Source organism: Plectropomus leopardus, chromosome 24 (assembly GCF_026936395.1).
Source record: "Plectropomus leopardus strain MGB_pleo_1.0 chromosome 24, ASM2693639v1, whole genome shotgun sequence".
NCBI lineage: Eukaryota > Metazoa > Chordata > Actinopteri > Perciformes > Serranidae > Plectropomus > Plectropomus leopardus.
In genome coordinates this window covers 7,497,323-7,513,663 of record NC_142199.1, presented here as the reverse complement: position 1 = coordinate 7,513,663, position 16,341 = coordinate 7,497,323, and the positions used below count along the sequence as shown (strand labels likewise).

At 39.3% G+C, this 16,341-nt stretch overlaps 2 protein-coding genes across 9 annotated transcripts in view; one reads left to right on the top strand and one right to left on the bottom strand.

The window, feature by feature from the left end:
- The window catches only part of LOC121962788 (ras-related protein Rab-9A-like), a 69,002-nt gene that overhangs the window by 16,396 nt on the left and 36,265 nt on the right, over positions 1 to 16,341 (bottom strand). For all 7 annotated transcript variants that reach the window (XR_015775963.1, XR_015775959.1, XR_015775960.1 and 4 more), the window contains one exon: positions 4,704 to 4,781. The gene's annotated coding sequence lies outside the window, so the exon portion shown is untranslated. The remainder of the gene's footprint in view (positions 1 to 4,703; positions 4,782 to 16,341) is intronic.
- The window catches only part of LOC121962786 (neuronal membrane glycoprotein M6-b-like), a 54,303-nt gene that overhangs the window by 9,993 nt on the left and 27,969 nt on the right, over positions 1 to 16,341 (top strand). The window contains exon 1 of one of the 2 annotated variants that reach the window (XM_042513081.2): positions 6,580 to 6,739. The exons of the other annotated variant lie outside the window; for it this stretch is intronic. Within the exon in view, the coding sequence (XP_042369015.1) occupies positions 6,670 to 6,739 (70 nt within the window). The 5' untranslated portion in view covers positions 6,580 to 6,669. Of the gene's footprint in view, positions 1 to 6,579; positions 6,740 to 16,341 lie in introns of those variants that run through there. 2 annotated transcript variants of the gene reach the window in all.

Genomic DNA, 16,341 nt, shown 5'->3' with positions numbered 1-16,341 from the left:
CATCTGGGAGTTTTGGAGGAAAACGTGGCCATATATGGACAAGAGGGTGGAGATAACCTCAAATGCTAGCTGTGAGCACATGGTTAACTGTGATAATGCAAGTTCTTTTTTTTATCTTGTGCATGTGTCCCTTTTATCCACTCTGTGTCCCCTCTCCAAATTTGGACACTTTTGCAGGTCTGTGAACTCATCATAAGTATTTTTTTTCCTCAGCAGCAGTTTGAGGAATCGTGGGGAGGATAATTGATCTGTTGATCCAGAGGCGTGTAAAAGCAAACTTTTAGACCCAGCATGACGAATGGTTTCACTTCCACTGCAACTAGTGTTCTGCTGCTCCATCTGTGCCCATAATATGCTCTGTGCTGCGAGAGTGTGGTCCAGTCAATAACTAAACAGTATATATATTCTAAATGCACTCCTAATTAACGGTCCAGCTCCTCACATATAAAATTAATACATGGCAACAGATGTTTTAACTGTGGCAGGCCGCCACAAACAAATAAATGCACCATGCGGAGTGAATCTGGGCAATGGTATTATGTTTTCCATCCAGTGTTGTCGCCATTGTAGCAACTTATTAACTGCCAACATCCACCTGTCTCTCAAATCATGCATTGATTTAAGCCCAAATAACATTAAAACGGGTGAAATATACATAATAATTCACCCCCCCCTACAGTTGAAATTGGGCATAGAGACCAAAACTATCTTTTTACCACACTGTAAAAATGTTTATTTCTGCTGTAAAACTGTCATTTTTCAGCCCTGGTTGATGGCATTGTCGTTAGTTTTGTGTTAGAAAAAAAAACTGAACTTATTGTGCTGCTAGAGGATAACCAAAGTCAGTGGGATTTATCCTCTGGGAATCATGAATATCTGTAGAAAATATTATGACAATCCATCCAACATTTGATGAGATACTGGGACCAAAGCGGTGAACAGATGGTTAAAAATAACATGGTTCAGCACTGGCTGATTTTGTATAGAGCTCAACAGACATGATGCATCTTGTCTCTGATTGCTTATACTCACAGGAGACAACTTTTCCTTCTTATTTACATCCCACTTTAAACGTCCACAAGATGATTCTCCTTCTGATGCTTTAAGGCAGCAGAAAGCTATAAACACACCAGGTGCATGTCAACAACTATAGCCTCCAGCTGAGCCAGCCGTAGGAGTAGAAATCATTTTACTGCTAACATTTCTTTCAGTCAGTCTCCTCATGGATACCTTATAACTATGGTTTCTGGCTCTTGGCACATTGAAGCTGTTACAAGGCCACATGAGAAGTTTTCTAGGAACTGATAGCATTGCTAAAAGATCTGAATCAGTGCAGCCTACTGGTGGTGTTACACGTCTCCATGGCAACAGCAGAGCCAGTATCACTGTGAGATCAGAGAGCTCTGATGTCGAGGATGTGACCATCACGAGAGCTTGACGGGGAAATCTTTTAAACTGAAGTTGGAGCCTGTCTTTTCAGAGGTGTCCGGAGACTGCTGCGTCCTCCTTTACTTCTTCTACTCCTCCATTTACTCCACATCTGCTGACATGAAGGAGCTGCAACGTCCTAATTACTCCAGGACGACCCCATTTGGGCTCCCTCTCTGTCTCACTGTAATGAGGGAGGACAGGCATTCGACAGGCACTCATGGCTTTCTCTTTAATGGACACCAAGAGCTGTGGTGGCAGATAGGAAAGTCTCTGCAGCTGTGCAGGAGAAGCTTGTTCTGAAGCCAGGCAATCACTTAAAATTGCTCGAGATGATTCCTAATTCAGCAAAGTCAGTGGTTATGGGTCAATGCTGAACATAAGGCTTCAAAACTGACATTCACACACAAACAAATACATTGTTTAAGGTTCAAACCGCAGGCTGTGTTTATGTATTTATCTTTGGTGAACTGTGTCTGTCCCCTAAACCTCGCTTTATTGTTTCTCATCTCTCATATGGCTGAAGGGGATTATGTGTGAATCCTGACTCCCACCTCCAAACAATTGATATGAGGAGCTGCACAAATCATTTTCCCGTGTACAAATCTCTCCAGCCATACATTGAATAGAAAACAATGCAGGATTCAGCCACAATTGCAATAACACTATGAGTTTGCACGGATTGCAGTGTGCCACCTCTTGAGTTCAGAATGAAATATCTCAACAACTATTTGATGGATTGCCACCACATTTTGTAGGGAAATTCATGGTTGCCAGGGGATTTTTCTCAATCACTTTGTTGACCCATCAACTTCTAAGTCTTGTTTTTTGCCTTTTATACTGCTTATTTTGCATTTTCTATTTTCTCACACAATTCCTATTTCTATTTTTAGTTTTGCATCTTGTTTTTTCATCATTTGTATTGTTATTTTTGCTCTGTTCATCTTGAACATACCTTACTTTAATATTCCTCTGCTGCTATAACAATACAAATTTCCCCGTTGTGGGACTGATAAAGGATTATCTTATCTTATCTGACGGATTGCCATGAATTGTGGTGAAGATATTCATGATTAACGTTGATCACTTGACTTTTAATTCATTAATTCACTATATGTAGCGTGCTAATGAGCTACCTGAAGACCTGTACACATTATATCTGCATAGCATCAGTATGTCAGCTCTTACGTCCTTTTTTGTGCAATGAATTCATACGTCAATAAATGTTTTTGAACTGTTGTTTCTGTCGCTCATAACGTAAAAGAACAAAAAAATGGGCAATGAACTGAAAAAAAATGCTTAAAAATTATAAGAATTTAGTTAAATAATTTAAGAATGACTTTTAGAAAAGTAGCTCTCTGGATTTTTTCCCTAGCTTAATTTAAAAAAATGTTGCTAATTGCCTTTTTACCCCATGTTTTTGAAAGAAATCAAACCAATTTTCTCAAGGTTTAAATACTTGTGACAGGCATCTATTGCAGCACAAGAAGTGATTTTGATCCAGGTGTTAAAGGGTTAAGCGGCAAATAAGCAGCAATTAAAGAAAAGAAGGAGAAAAGTTATGTATTGGAAATCAAGGAGGAGATGGGCTGCAAATAAATGAGACAGACAGGTAGTATTGCGTGTGTTTATATAAAAGTATAATAGAATTTTTCTCCCGAAGTCCCTCTAAAACCTTTGGTGGTGAGTGTTTTGGGCTTTGGTAACGCTGCGCACCATAATCTGTTAATCAGATCATAATCACTGTTTCTTTTCATGAGTGACGATATTGGCATATTCTGAGGACCACACACAGATTTTAGCATTAGAGTCTGAACAATAACAGTTGCAACTATCTGACATCTCTGGAACGCAACTTCAAGCACTGTGTGTGTGTGTGTGTGTGTGTGTGTGTGTGTGTGTGTGTGACAGGGCAATGGTGAAGAATGCCAGGGAGCACTGTATCTCATCTTCTGGACAAGTCTTTAATCTATGTGACCCAGCGAAGGATTATGGGGTTTCTGGGAGAAAAAAATGGGACTTGAAACTCACCCTTCAAGCCTAATAACTGACAGTTTGAAGTGTTTGTGTGTGTTTCTGCCTTTGTGTGTGTGTGTGTGTGTGTGTGTGTGTGTGTGTTTCAGTCTTACTATTAAGGACTGCTTTTTCTTCTTAGAGATTGTGTTACTGTTTGCTAGCAAAGGATAAATATCATTTATTCTTTTAACAAACAGGTTATGTTTTCAATATGCTAACTGACCAACTAGCATGAATCTGTCCTGTCTGTGTTTGGGTTTCCCCTTTTGAATACAGAGCACCGCTGCCTGCTGCTATGGAGAGTTATTTCCTGTCTGCTAGTTGGTCATTGGCTGTAGTCTTAACAGTGTGCTCAGGTGCAACTTTTCAGCAGAGACACAGGAGCTGTGAGGTATCAGCCTTCGTCAGTTCAGTGTGTCTGGGAATTTAAAGTGTCACTCAAACAAGACAAAGTGATAGTATTATTGTGGATGTTTGGAAATTGTGATGTCCATTTAAAACACACACACACACACACACACATATATATATATATATATATATTAAGGACCACACAGTTAAAAACTGGCTTAAACACCAGTGAAGCCCTGAAGCTAATAATAACATGATAATACACAGTTTCTTATATGGCACCGTTCCCAAAGTCTGCATCCTTTAAAGAAAATCATTTTTAATCTGTCTGTGAGTCTGCTGTTTGGCTTCACACCTCCTCTCTGAACTGCCCTCAACATGTTCTCAGCAGTGCTTTATAGAGACAGACTTTAATTCATTTATGCAGCTGATCAGGTTTCCTCATGGCTCAATATCAGAGAGCCATTCAAATGTCAGAAAGTCAGCGTGATGGGTGACCAGCATATGGTGCACACTGGGTGTTAATTTCAGCCCTCGGGGTAAACGGATCGCCTAAATGTCATATATGTCATGTTAGCTGTTTTGGTGTCTGGGTGTTTAGTTAGATGAAAACATCAGGGGCTGCTGGGGTCACCTTTGTCTTCTGTGTGTGTGTGTGTGTGTGTGTGTGTGTGTGTGTGTGTGTGTGTGTGTGTGAGGGTGGGGGTTCCTGGACTGCTGTGTGGGCTGAGCTTTGTCTGAAACAGGGCCACGTGGGCCTGAATTAAAACCGTATTTTAAGAGGATTCAGGACAGATGGCGTCCCATTGTTTCGGGATATTATTAGAAAATGGGGTGAATAAACACACTTCTCTAGATAAACACACCCCACCCTCTTTCAACCACCTCTCAGGGATTTGGGGACTCACCTTGCTTGAGTTCTCATTGGATTGTGGTGTCTTGCACTCGGCCAATCAGCATCCTCGGAGCCAAACAAAGGGTCCTTTCTTTAAAAAAAAGACAGACACATGGCTGTTTAGTATGGAGCCACAACAGTGACACTAAGTTTTGGCACTGAAAAAGAAAACACTGATACTAAAAATCCACTGAAAATAAAAATATTTTCAAATTAAATTTTTCTATGTTTTGCATTCCGGTATGTTTCTCAGTGACAATCTACTATTTTTTTCTTTATGTAACCTTTTTTTCAGTGTCAGTTTTTTGTTTTTACAATGACAATTCGTTTTTTTACATTTCAACTGACACTGAAAAAAGACACGAAGAAAAATAGGTAGGTTGTCATTAAAAATATCATTTTGGATGTCTGTGTACTATTTTTCAGTGGATTTTTTAAAATTATTTATTTATTTTATTTATTTACCACTTTTTGATGGTTAAACATCACTGTCCTTGTTCCAGCATTTTGCCCGCCCACTCTTAATACCAACTTGTGACATACCACCGCTTAGTGAGTGATTTTGGAGTCAGGCACTGATGAAAAAAGCACCTTTCACAGCAATACAATACACGCAAGGTGATAAGCATTTACAATGACATCGAATGGCGGCAGTTTGAATGCTAAAAACGTAAGGAAGTGGAAAGTCCTGACAGGGCAGGTGGGAAAGGCAGTGGATGGGTTCAAGATATCCTGGACTTTTAACAGGGAGCCCAAGATCCTCAAATTGTATGAGGAAATAAATGTTACAGTTACAAAGTTTTTTTAACCTACGTTGTAAGTGTATTTTGAAAATGACTATGCATCTAATGAGCAGAAACTGCACATTTCCCATGAAAATGAAGGTGTACTTTAAAAAGACTCCATGCATGTAGCAGGCATAAACTGACATGTTGTCCAAGCACACCAACAAAGACACAGGATGAAACCTAGCGTATCATATTTATCCGTGAATGGAACTCACCACTGATATTTGACAAGTTGGAATAAGAATGTGTTGGTTTTGCAGTTAAGACACTCTTACTGGTCAAAGGTGATCACATCATAGTGAAATCAATTCAACCAAGGAAAGTATATGAAAGTAGGAACAGCAGTGTGATAACAATAAATAGAAACATTATGCAACACATGCAAAGCTTTAGTAGGTAACAGAGCATCCTCCTCTGTATGTGTGTGTGTGTGTGTGTGTTTCCCTTCTTTATTCTAAAGGGAATAAAATGTTGACAGCACTGAAAATGAGTGCGGGACCTCGCTGCAGCTGGCTTCTTGTTACTTAAACATCATCACACACAACCACAAGCCTCCTCCGTGCTGATTGCATGCTTAAAATATCTAAAAGTGCTCAATAAAATATGAGAAAAATCACTTTCCTCTCCTTTCTACTAGCTCACTCTCCTTTTATTTCCATCCCTGACTCTCTGTTTCTTTCTCAGCTCACCAGATGGAGAGGGGGCGGCGAGTGTGTGGCTGTGTGTGTGTGTATTCATGCATGCATGGTTACCCATGAGTTTGCATATTTACATCTCCTGTACATATTGTCCTTATATCTTCCTCTGCTTCAATGAAGCAAAACCAGGTGCAGACAATAAGGCAGAGACTGAAACAAAAAGTGGGGAAATAAAGTGCAGAGTGGGTTTTAGGGGGCAAAATAAAAATCTGGCATCAATTTTGCTTTTTTTTGGGGGGCTGCTAATCCGCATGTGCGAAATAAATCCAATCTGACAGGGTTTGTGTCTTGACACTGGATTGTTAATATACACATAGAGAGACTAAGCTTTAAAACGGAGAGAGAGAGGGAGGGAGGGTGTGTACGAGAGAGAGAAAGAGAGAGAGAGAGAGAGAGAGAGAGAGAGAGAGAGCATCAAGTCACCAGGACAGGCTCCACCATCCACACACTGTAAGGTCCAAGTGCCACAAGGAGACTATATTCCTCTAAAATAATGGATGGGACAAAGCCGGCCATGGAGTCCAACGCAGAGGAGACTCAAGACGAGGGACAGGAGAGCAAAGGTACGCTCAATGCGCCGCTAATATGCGCGTTTTCCCGTCTTTGGAGACATTTGCGTCTGCGCCAGCCTGAGCGGTTTAACCTACTTGCAATGGCTTCTCGCTTGAGACAATAGCGATGCTTTTTTTCCCCTCATCATTTGGCCTCTCACCTATAAGTGAGAAAGCAGTAATAGTGCCTTTTTGCAGCGGATGATCGAGATTATTCCCACATTCCAAAACGCAATTTGATGTTTTGTGTTATGTGGCGCCTTCAAAGGGATTTGGAGGCGGATGGAGGAGAATGAGACGGGTGGGCGGGTTGATGAAGGTGCATGATTTTGTGGTGCATATGTTAACATGTACATTGGTGCAACGTTATGAGCGTGTGTCTGTGCGCTGCGCCCCGTGCACGGCTGCATTGTTTCGTCAGGTGTCGGAGCTCCATGATCCTCGCGCCGCAGCCGCTTCGATTATTATCAGCGACCGCGACCCCCCCCACACACACACACACACACACACAGGCTCCGTGTCTGATCTGTCAACTGCAACATATGAAACCTGTGATTTGTATGACCGCATCAAGAGGCTGCAAAAAGACACGACGGCGCACCATGGTCGTGTCCACGTTAATAGAGCCTCTGTAGGTTGCACGCATTCAATTCAAGCTCTATGAAAGAGACTCAGCATCACACATTTTAAGGGCGCAAAAAAACTCCCAAAACGCACGACGCATGTCTTTGCAATGTGCATGCAAAAAAAAAAAAAAAAAAAAACGCGCACACCAAACCAAACCACAGCCAAACATCAGTCGATTTGGTCCAACCAAACTGTTGCTGTTACCGATTGTGTGAAGGCGTGTCCTTGTGCACCGGAGGACTCAACGCCCATACAGAGTGGATGCGATTTGTTTTCATTGTGACTCTCTGTAGTTACAATCCGTCAGTTTGAACCAGCAGTGTTGTTTATCATCTTGAATACAGATCGCAGTTTTGTCCAGAAATGTTAATGATGACTGGAGATCAGAAATGTGTTTTATTTACACATGAGTGCAGCAGAGTCAGTGTTGCAGCTGATCTGGCATGATGCCTCTTCGCCCTGTTGGCTGTTAGAGAGCAGTAGAGTTGATACCAAGTCAGAGCGCATGGGCCTGGAGGGGCTTTACACACACTTACACACACCTCACAGCAGCACAGTGTTTCCCTGCTTTATTCACTTTCATGTGCTGCAGTTTGCCTCCACTCTAATGTGTGCAGATGTGTTACAATGAAAGTCTTGTGTGTGTAAAAGTTAATTGTCAGTATTTTCTCTGCAAATATTCAGATTTCTAGTTTCTGTGTTGCAAAAAGGCATTAAATGCAAAATGCAAAAAAATGGTATGTAATGTTGCTGTTTTTGAGGAAAATATGAAGATCGTTAGCCTCTGTTCTAAAAATGTCACTAAATTGTATTATTTCTGTCACTAACATAAGATTTTTAATTTTTAGTGTTGTAAAATTTGCAGAAAATGTTGCTATTTTGGAAGAAAACATCATATTTTTTTAGTATCAGTGTCACAAAATGGAAATGTTACTATTTTGGAAGAGAAGATTCTGATTTTTAGTTCCAGCATTACAAATTGTTACTCTCTGGGAGAAGAACAATCTCAAATTTGCTGTAGTGTTACAATATTACAGGAAGTACTTGTATTTTGAAAGGAAATTATCTGATTTTTTTTGGTTTTGTTTCAGTGGCATGAAATATCATTATTATGTAAGAGCATATTTTGATTTTTGGCTCCAGTTTACAAAATGGCATTCAGTTTTACTATATCCTCAGCAAACATTCAGATTTTTAGTCTTAGTGTTGCAAAATGGCATGAAATGTGTCTAGTTTGGAAGGAAATGATCAGAGTTTAGCTCCTGCATCAAAAATTGTTACTATTTTGGAAGCCAATATTCAGATTGATATGCAGATTTGTAGCTGCAGTCTTACAAATGACATGAAGTATTGTTATTTTGGAAGGAAACTATCAGACTGTTCAGCGTAGCACCAATAGCATTGCTATTTTGGGAGGATGTCATCTGATTTCTCTGCTTCAGTGTCACAAAATGGCATTAAGTATCACTATTTGGGAAGAGAATGTTCCGATTTTTAGTTGCAGTGTTTCAAAATGGCAGTATATGATATTTTGGAAGTGATCAGATTTTTTTGCTCCTTCAAAATCATTATTTTGGAAGCAAGCAGATGTTTCACTCCAGTGTTACAAATGCATGAAATATCCCAAAGTCTTTAGCAAACATTCAGATTTTTGACTTCAGTGTTGCAAAACTGTCTGAAATACTGCTATTTTGGAAAAAAAATATGCACATTTTATCTTCAGCACTACAAATTTTTAATGTTTATGAAGAAGATGGAAAATGGCATGAAATGTCCCTATTATGGAAAGAAATTACCACATTTTTATTTCCAAAATTACACGATGACATGAAATTAAAGCATATACTCATCAAACATCCGGACTTTTAACTTCAGTGTTGTAAAATGGCATGAAATGTTACTCTTTTGGAAAATGATATTCTGATTTTGGGCTGCAGTGTTGCAAAAATAGCATGAAATGTTATACGCTTGGAAGAAAATATTGAGACTTCTACCTCCAGCATCATAAATTTCTACTTTTTCGGGTAGAGGATATTTCGTTTTTTAGGTTTAGCGTTACAAAATGACTTGCAGTGTTACGATTTTCTCAGCAAACATAGAGATTTTTTAGTTTCATGTCACAAAATAACATGAAATGTCACTGTTTTGGAAGCAAATATTCAAAGCTCCAGCATAACAACTGTTAGTATTTGCAAAGAGGATATTCAAGTTTTTGCTCCAGCCTTGCAAAATGACAGGAAATGTTACTATTTTCTCAGCAAACAATCAGATATTTGAACTTGAATTATGCAAAATGGCATGGAATATTGCTATTTATAGACGCAAACATGTTTAGCATCGATGCTGCAAAATTACTATCGCGCTTTGTATGATATTTTTTTGTGGCTTCTTAAAAACATTACACGTAGTCCCTGCACACTTCTTGGACTTTGCCTCAGTGATATTGCCTGGTCACAGTCTGTGCATGACGTAAGGTGCAGAAGAGTGGGGTGTCCCCCAACTGTGATGTTTTAAAAAGACATTACATCATCCCCTCCTGAGGCTTGCTGCTACGCACAGGCCGGTGTCCAATGAGAGCCTTCACTGTGCAACTTCAGCTGACAGAGTGGGCGAGTCTGTGGAGACCCCGAGGGGAGCTGAGCAGGAGGGCGGCCATATTTATAGTTAGCAGCTAACCCTCTGAATTCCTTAATCACCGTTTTATGTTGAAGCAGTGAAATTATCACCCGGCTCAACCTCTTCAGCGCGGACTGTTGTGCTCCAGGTGTGATGTTGCGCAACCGAGTCCACCCACACCAGCGGACCAAAATAGACTGGATTGGAGGATGGCCTATTTGTCGGTGTAATCATTTGTGTGTGCCTTTGACATCTGGAATGTGACCATAAGCTTATAGCATCCGTTAAGAAGCTGAAGATTTACAGTGGGGGCCAGAAGAAGAGAGCTGTCATGTAAGGAGCTTGTGTTGATGTGTGCCAGCGCTGCCTCTTCTGCTGCGCCACAACACGTTTCTGATTCAGACAGATGTGGGAAGATTTGGTATAAATATATTTTACAAAGTCGTAACTCTGAGATCTAACTAACGCTTTGTGTGAAATTATCCAGTGGTGACTCAACTCGTATTTCCTGCAATGTTTTCATCAGCAACAAGCAACTTAAGAAGAAGTGACCGAAACATTAGCAAAACTTCAGTGAAAAGTTACAAAAAACATTTACGTGGAAATTAGCGAAAAAACAATCAAACAAAAAAGAGAAGAAAAATTCTAACTTTTCCGAAGAAAGTGCAAAATATACAACCACCAGACTTGCCATCAATATTTCCAATCGAAGGTGACCCTTATAGCCTTATGGCCGCTCCCACATATGAGGGATTTCTGAGAGGTGATAGTCCACAATTACACAGAGGATTTATGGATTCAAAACTTGAATGGATGGATGATCCGCTCAACTTTTGAAGAGTTATGCGATGCAAAAATTCCTCTCGTAGTGCCTGCTGTATTATGCCTAAGGGAGCCAATTCCTATCGACAAGCACATAACTATTCATAAACTGGCTTCCTATGCACAGTGACTCCTTGTACATCATGTGGCCTATAAAGCGAAAAAAGTGTTTCCATTTTGAATCACCTGTAATACCTTATGCGAGCGTAAAAACTTTTTTGCAATAAATGGGAGTTTTTTTCAAAATTGACGTGTTTACATCAGGTGTGTTTTATATTTGCAATTAAATTTTTAATTTGACTAACATGACTGGCAGCTGTGGTGGATTCTTGCAAATGCCACAAAAAGCACTCTGAGGAGGTGGAGGAATATGATTTTTTCCTGCCTCATGTACTCCTGTCTCGTTATTGTGATAGTTCTATAATATAGGCTACACTTTCATTATAACATATTTTCATCAGGTACTGTATGAACAAAAGATTAGGTACACTACAAATATTTATACATACATTTACACATGTATTTTGTGTGTGATTATTTATCTGTGGGTATGTGTTTATTGATTTACGTGTAGTTTGAAACATATTGTTCATGCGATTGGTCACATGACTGTTCACAAACGTATTTAAGAAGGCATCTTGCAGTGTCAGTCTGATGATGAGCTGTGTGTGTGAAACATCACTTTGGTGCATTAAATCAGTGATAACTGGATCCCTGCTGTGTGCGAGCCATATTTTGCCTTTACATTTTTGTTATGACATTCTCATGGCACATCTGTGTCGCCATTTCCATCCAATAACACCTCCTAATAATGAGATAATGATAAGCAGCCAAGACAAAGACATATTATCATATAGACTGCAGCCCGCTAAACTGCATCAAATTGAAATCTTATCATGGATAACTTTTTGGTATCAGCAATCATTGTTCAAAAATCTATGTAATATTGTATATTAAACTTGTGATTTACTCCTCCTTGTCTCAGTCGGGCGGTGTTATCTATTACGAGAACAGTTTGACACTTTCAGAAACAGCTTTTTGTGTTTTTTTGTGGCTCTGTTTAAATATAAATCTCGAACCAAGAGACAGTTATCTTATAAGGACTGGAAACACGCGGATACAGCACAATATAATCTTGCTTGTTGAAGCCACAATTACCAGCAAAATCCTTTGACTAAATGTATAAAAATTATATAGAAATTGGAACTCAGCTACACATGTATGCTTTTATATCACATACTACTTCTTTAAGAGTATTTGTCTTCCCATCAGGCATTTGCATCAGCTTGGAGGTTCACATTTTCGCTGTAAAGAGCACGTTGATTAGCTCTGACTACAGTCCACGCTCTTGATTGCAGCACTGTTGTGTCTCTGCGTGATACTGAGCTGAGAGTAATTACAAACTGGAGTCTGAACACAGGCAGGGTTTATAATCCGCGCTGGTGTTTGTGGGTATGGATTGATCTTTTTGCTTGATTGCGTCCTATAATCTCTAATCTGTATGTCTGCGGAGGTACACTGTGCTCGGGACTCGGATAACGAGACATCAACGACGCTCTCTGAGGTACGATTATATCTGATTTCATTATGAGACAGTTTGATTAGAGAGAGCACCTCCCATGTGACGTTTTTACCTTTAATGTGAATCCCTAAAGCGGATTTCAAAGTGCTGCTGAGTGCATTTCAAGTTCCTCTTTGTCTGTCCGTGCACCCCTTTGTTGCAAATGATTGGCCTGTTCACACACACCTTGCTTCCCTTGTGTGTGTGTGTGTGTGTGTGTTGTGGTCGCTCTTGCATAACACGTCGCTGGCTCCCCGCCTTTGGTTATGATGTTCAGATCAGAACCGTAAGAGATTACATCATCGTCTGGAGGGGTGCAGGTTTTGTTGAATTTTCTGCATGGAAGGGCAGAGCTTTGCTGCAGCCTCAGAAGCACAAAGAGAGTTCCTCTTAATCAGCCTTTCAAGTTTTTTTTTTTTCAGGTTAAATCTGTGATGTTTGACCTCAGCAGAGGAAAATAATAAGAGTCTGAGCCAGCGAGGTAATGCAAGATCATTTCAAACGAAAAACTGACGGCTTTTACATCAAGTAAAGGTGATAGATGTAAAAAAAATAGGGGAATGCGCTTTTTTGCTCTCTTGCCAGAAATTAGAGTGAGACCAGTTTCCAGGCAACCAGCAGAAACCCGACCAGGAAATAACGAATTGTTGTTTTTAAATCTCATTTTCTAAATGGATTAAACGTAAAAGATATAATATGTTGGTTAGTGAGTTTTAGAGGTATCACCAGTGCCATACAATAATGCAATTCAGTGGTATGGATGACAGTCGGCATGGAAACTATGCACAGCGGCTTTGGTGTGAGTTATCTACAATGCCATAATTAATTTGCCAAATAAACAAAACGTTATTTAGGCCCATAAGTTTCCAGAGCTATGTCCTGTGCCTTCTCCATGCAACTAAAATCTACCCAGACAGAGATTGATGGGGGTAACATTCACAAATATACAACACAATACATAAACCAACCGGACCACAGATTTGATGCTAATGCCGAAATTGAGGTCTATACGGATATTTGTGTTCCGCGAGGGTGTACAAGCATTAATAAGAACCCACAAAGCCAGCTTTTTAAGTTTCCATGTGACTCAAGCGTAAGAGCATGATATACCTGGTAACATCTAAGTCTCAGAAAGAAAATGATAAAAGCATTTCCCAAAATGTCAAACTAATCCTCTGACAGCATCACATGATCAAACTGAATGTGACTCCAACTCGTCACCTTCTAATTTAACCAGTGACTCTAAAATATCATCAGATTGCGTTGCTTTTTAATTATGTTAACATTTCAGCAGTAATTGGTCGATTGATGGGACTATTTACTAAAAGTAAATGGCTGTTTTTTTCAGTTATTTGATTGATTTTGATGCTACAACTCACATACAGTACAGCTGAAACAATCAGTTGATTAATGGTTTATTTTAGTGGAACCAAACCTCCAAATCTGAGTATTCACGGGATGTTTAAATGTATAAGAAATAAAGAAAAACATTTCTGACTAAATTATCTAATTTCTTTCTGCCCTTTGTCTAGTTTTTGCTCTATTTTTATGATTCTTTACACTCTTTAGGCCTCTGAAATACCTCAAATTAAATAATCTATCTCCCATTTATGAAAACAAAGTTCAAACAGAAGGAGCGATAGATCGATTTATCAACAAGCTTTAACCAAACACATGAGTGATGAAGACTGTATCCTCCTGGTGTCAGTCCTACTCGACTAACTGAGCACACCTGCCTTTAATGAGAGGATCCTCAGATCCAGGTCAGGGGATGCATTCAAGTGACTCAAAAAATACTGGGAAATTATAAGAGCTTGCTAGAAAGGTCACATCAGCCTCTGAGAAATTGTGAGGGACATTTTCCACTATTTTATGACATTTCCTTAGACAACTTCATCAAACCGAAACCTCCAATTAACAGTGGTGGAAGAAGTATTCAAATCCTTTACTTCAGTGAAAGTACTAATACCACACTGTAAAAATAGTCCTGCATTGAAAATTTTACTTAAGTTAAAGTAAGTAAGTATATCAATGGAAAAGTACTGAAAGTGTTAGAAGTAAAATTACCTAATGCAGAAAAATCTAAAAGAAAAAAAACAAACATAAAAAGAACAAGCAATAAAAACACACCCAAAATTCCAAGTTGTAAAAGGGGAATATCCGAAAAAAACAAAATTAGAATAATTGCAAAAATAAAAAAGGACAAAAACCACCACCCAAAAATAAAAATGAGAAAAAGATTTTAAAAATCATTTTTTTTTTTAAAAAAAGAAAAACAAAACACAAAAGTCAAAATGAATTTTAAAATTTTTTTGAAGGACGTAAATATTCATCAAAGTAGTTGGCATTTAATTTTCTGTCCATTGACTGATCATTCAGTCAAGTACTTATTGCAGCTGTATAAATTGTTAAGTAATTTAATATATAATATAACATCATATTTTAGAAAATCTTCTCGTGTTTTATACAAAAAATTCGTAATCTCTAAAATAACTTAAGTGTTCAGATAAATGTAGTGAAGTAAAAAGCACAATATTTCCCTCTAAAACGTAGTGAAGTAAAAGCATAAAGTGACTTGGTATAAATACAAGTACCTAAAATTTGTACATCAGTACAGTACTTGAGTAAATGTACTTGGTGACATTCCTCCACTGTTAATGAGTAACAACGATGCTACCAGACGAGGGAGTGAACCAGTGTGGCCTTCTGATGCCACCTGAGCCAGAAAGATATACAGGGGTCATCTGAGAGAAAAAGCTTCAGCGTAGAGTCCCTGCAGGTTGAGGCCCTGAATCTAAAAGTCAACCCGTTTGATGACGTTGAGTCGGGCGAGGAGCCGGAGCGTCCTCCCTGCTGGTGCTGACATTTACTTTGTATTGCTTATAAACATTGGACACGTTTCCCTCCCTGCTCCCCCTGACCTTACAAGCACATCTTGTTTTATGTTACACAAAACATTTCAATCTTTTATGGATCAATGCTGCTGTTTGGATGATAGTCACATATTCAATATTGTGCTGAAAGTGTACAGTAATATAAGAAGGTGGCCAGTGGTGAGTCCTTTTTTTTTTTTTGAATGAACTTGTTGCCCGCGTTCAACGTTATTATGCCTTGTAATCCACTTTACTGGCCAAAGCACATCACTGCTGCCACACACAAATCCTAAGAAGCTTCTTCTCCACACTCTTTAAGCAGTGAGAGTTAGCAGAAAGTCACTCATTTTTCAGTTTGTGTGCGCGCGCGTGTGTAGCTGATTCAAATCTTCAGAAAAGTAAATATGTAAATACAAGAGTGATTTTTTTTGTAAACCATGGGACTTTTTTTTTGAGCCAAGCTAACAAGCATCATTTGCTTTTTATTGGACAACAGGAGCACTGACAGAGAAGCTAAAGCGCGGGCCACACTGCACACATGAGCAGTGTGTGACGGCAGCCTCTTGAACTGCTGCGGCTCACACGCCTGCAGCGCTCACAGCGTTGTTGCTGGAGACCTACCTGCTGCTTTAACCTCTGTATGTTCACAATTAAAAGCTTATACTCCACTAATATATGGAGCTGTGCAAAAAATAGAGTCTGGCTTTGAAGAGAGCGTCATAACCACTTCAGTTCACTGTCATAAATCGCTGTCTGCAGCATGGTTAAGTAATGAAAAATACTCTAAAAACTTTAACTGATTTTTTAGGTGTCTAAAATATGTTTTGTAGCTGGCCTGTTTCTCCAAACTGGGGAGCTTGCCGACTGACTCTACTGCTTGTAACACACTGACTGTGGAGAAGTTCCTCATACAACCTCACTTCAAAACATCCAAACTGTCCCTTCAAAGCCTTAAAATATTTAGCTAACTAAAGTATCAGACACCAGATTGTTTACCTGGTCAGTATTTGCCAATTTGCAAATAGGGACCAATAAATGTTACCATCAGTGGGAAAACTGACTATAATAGTGGCTGATTTGGACAGACTATCATTGTGCTGCTTCTTCTTCTCTTT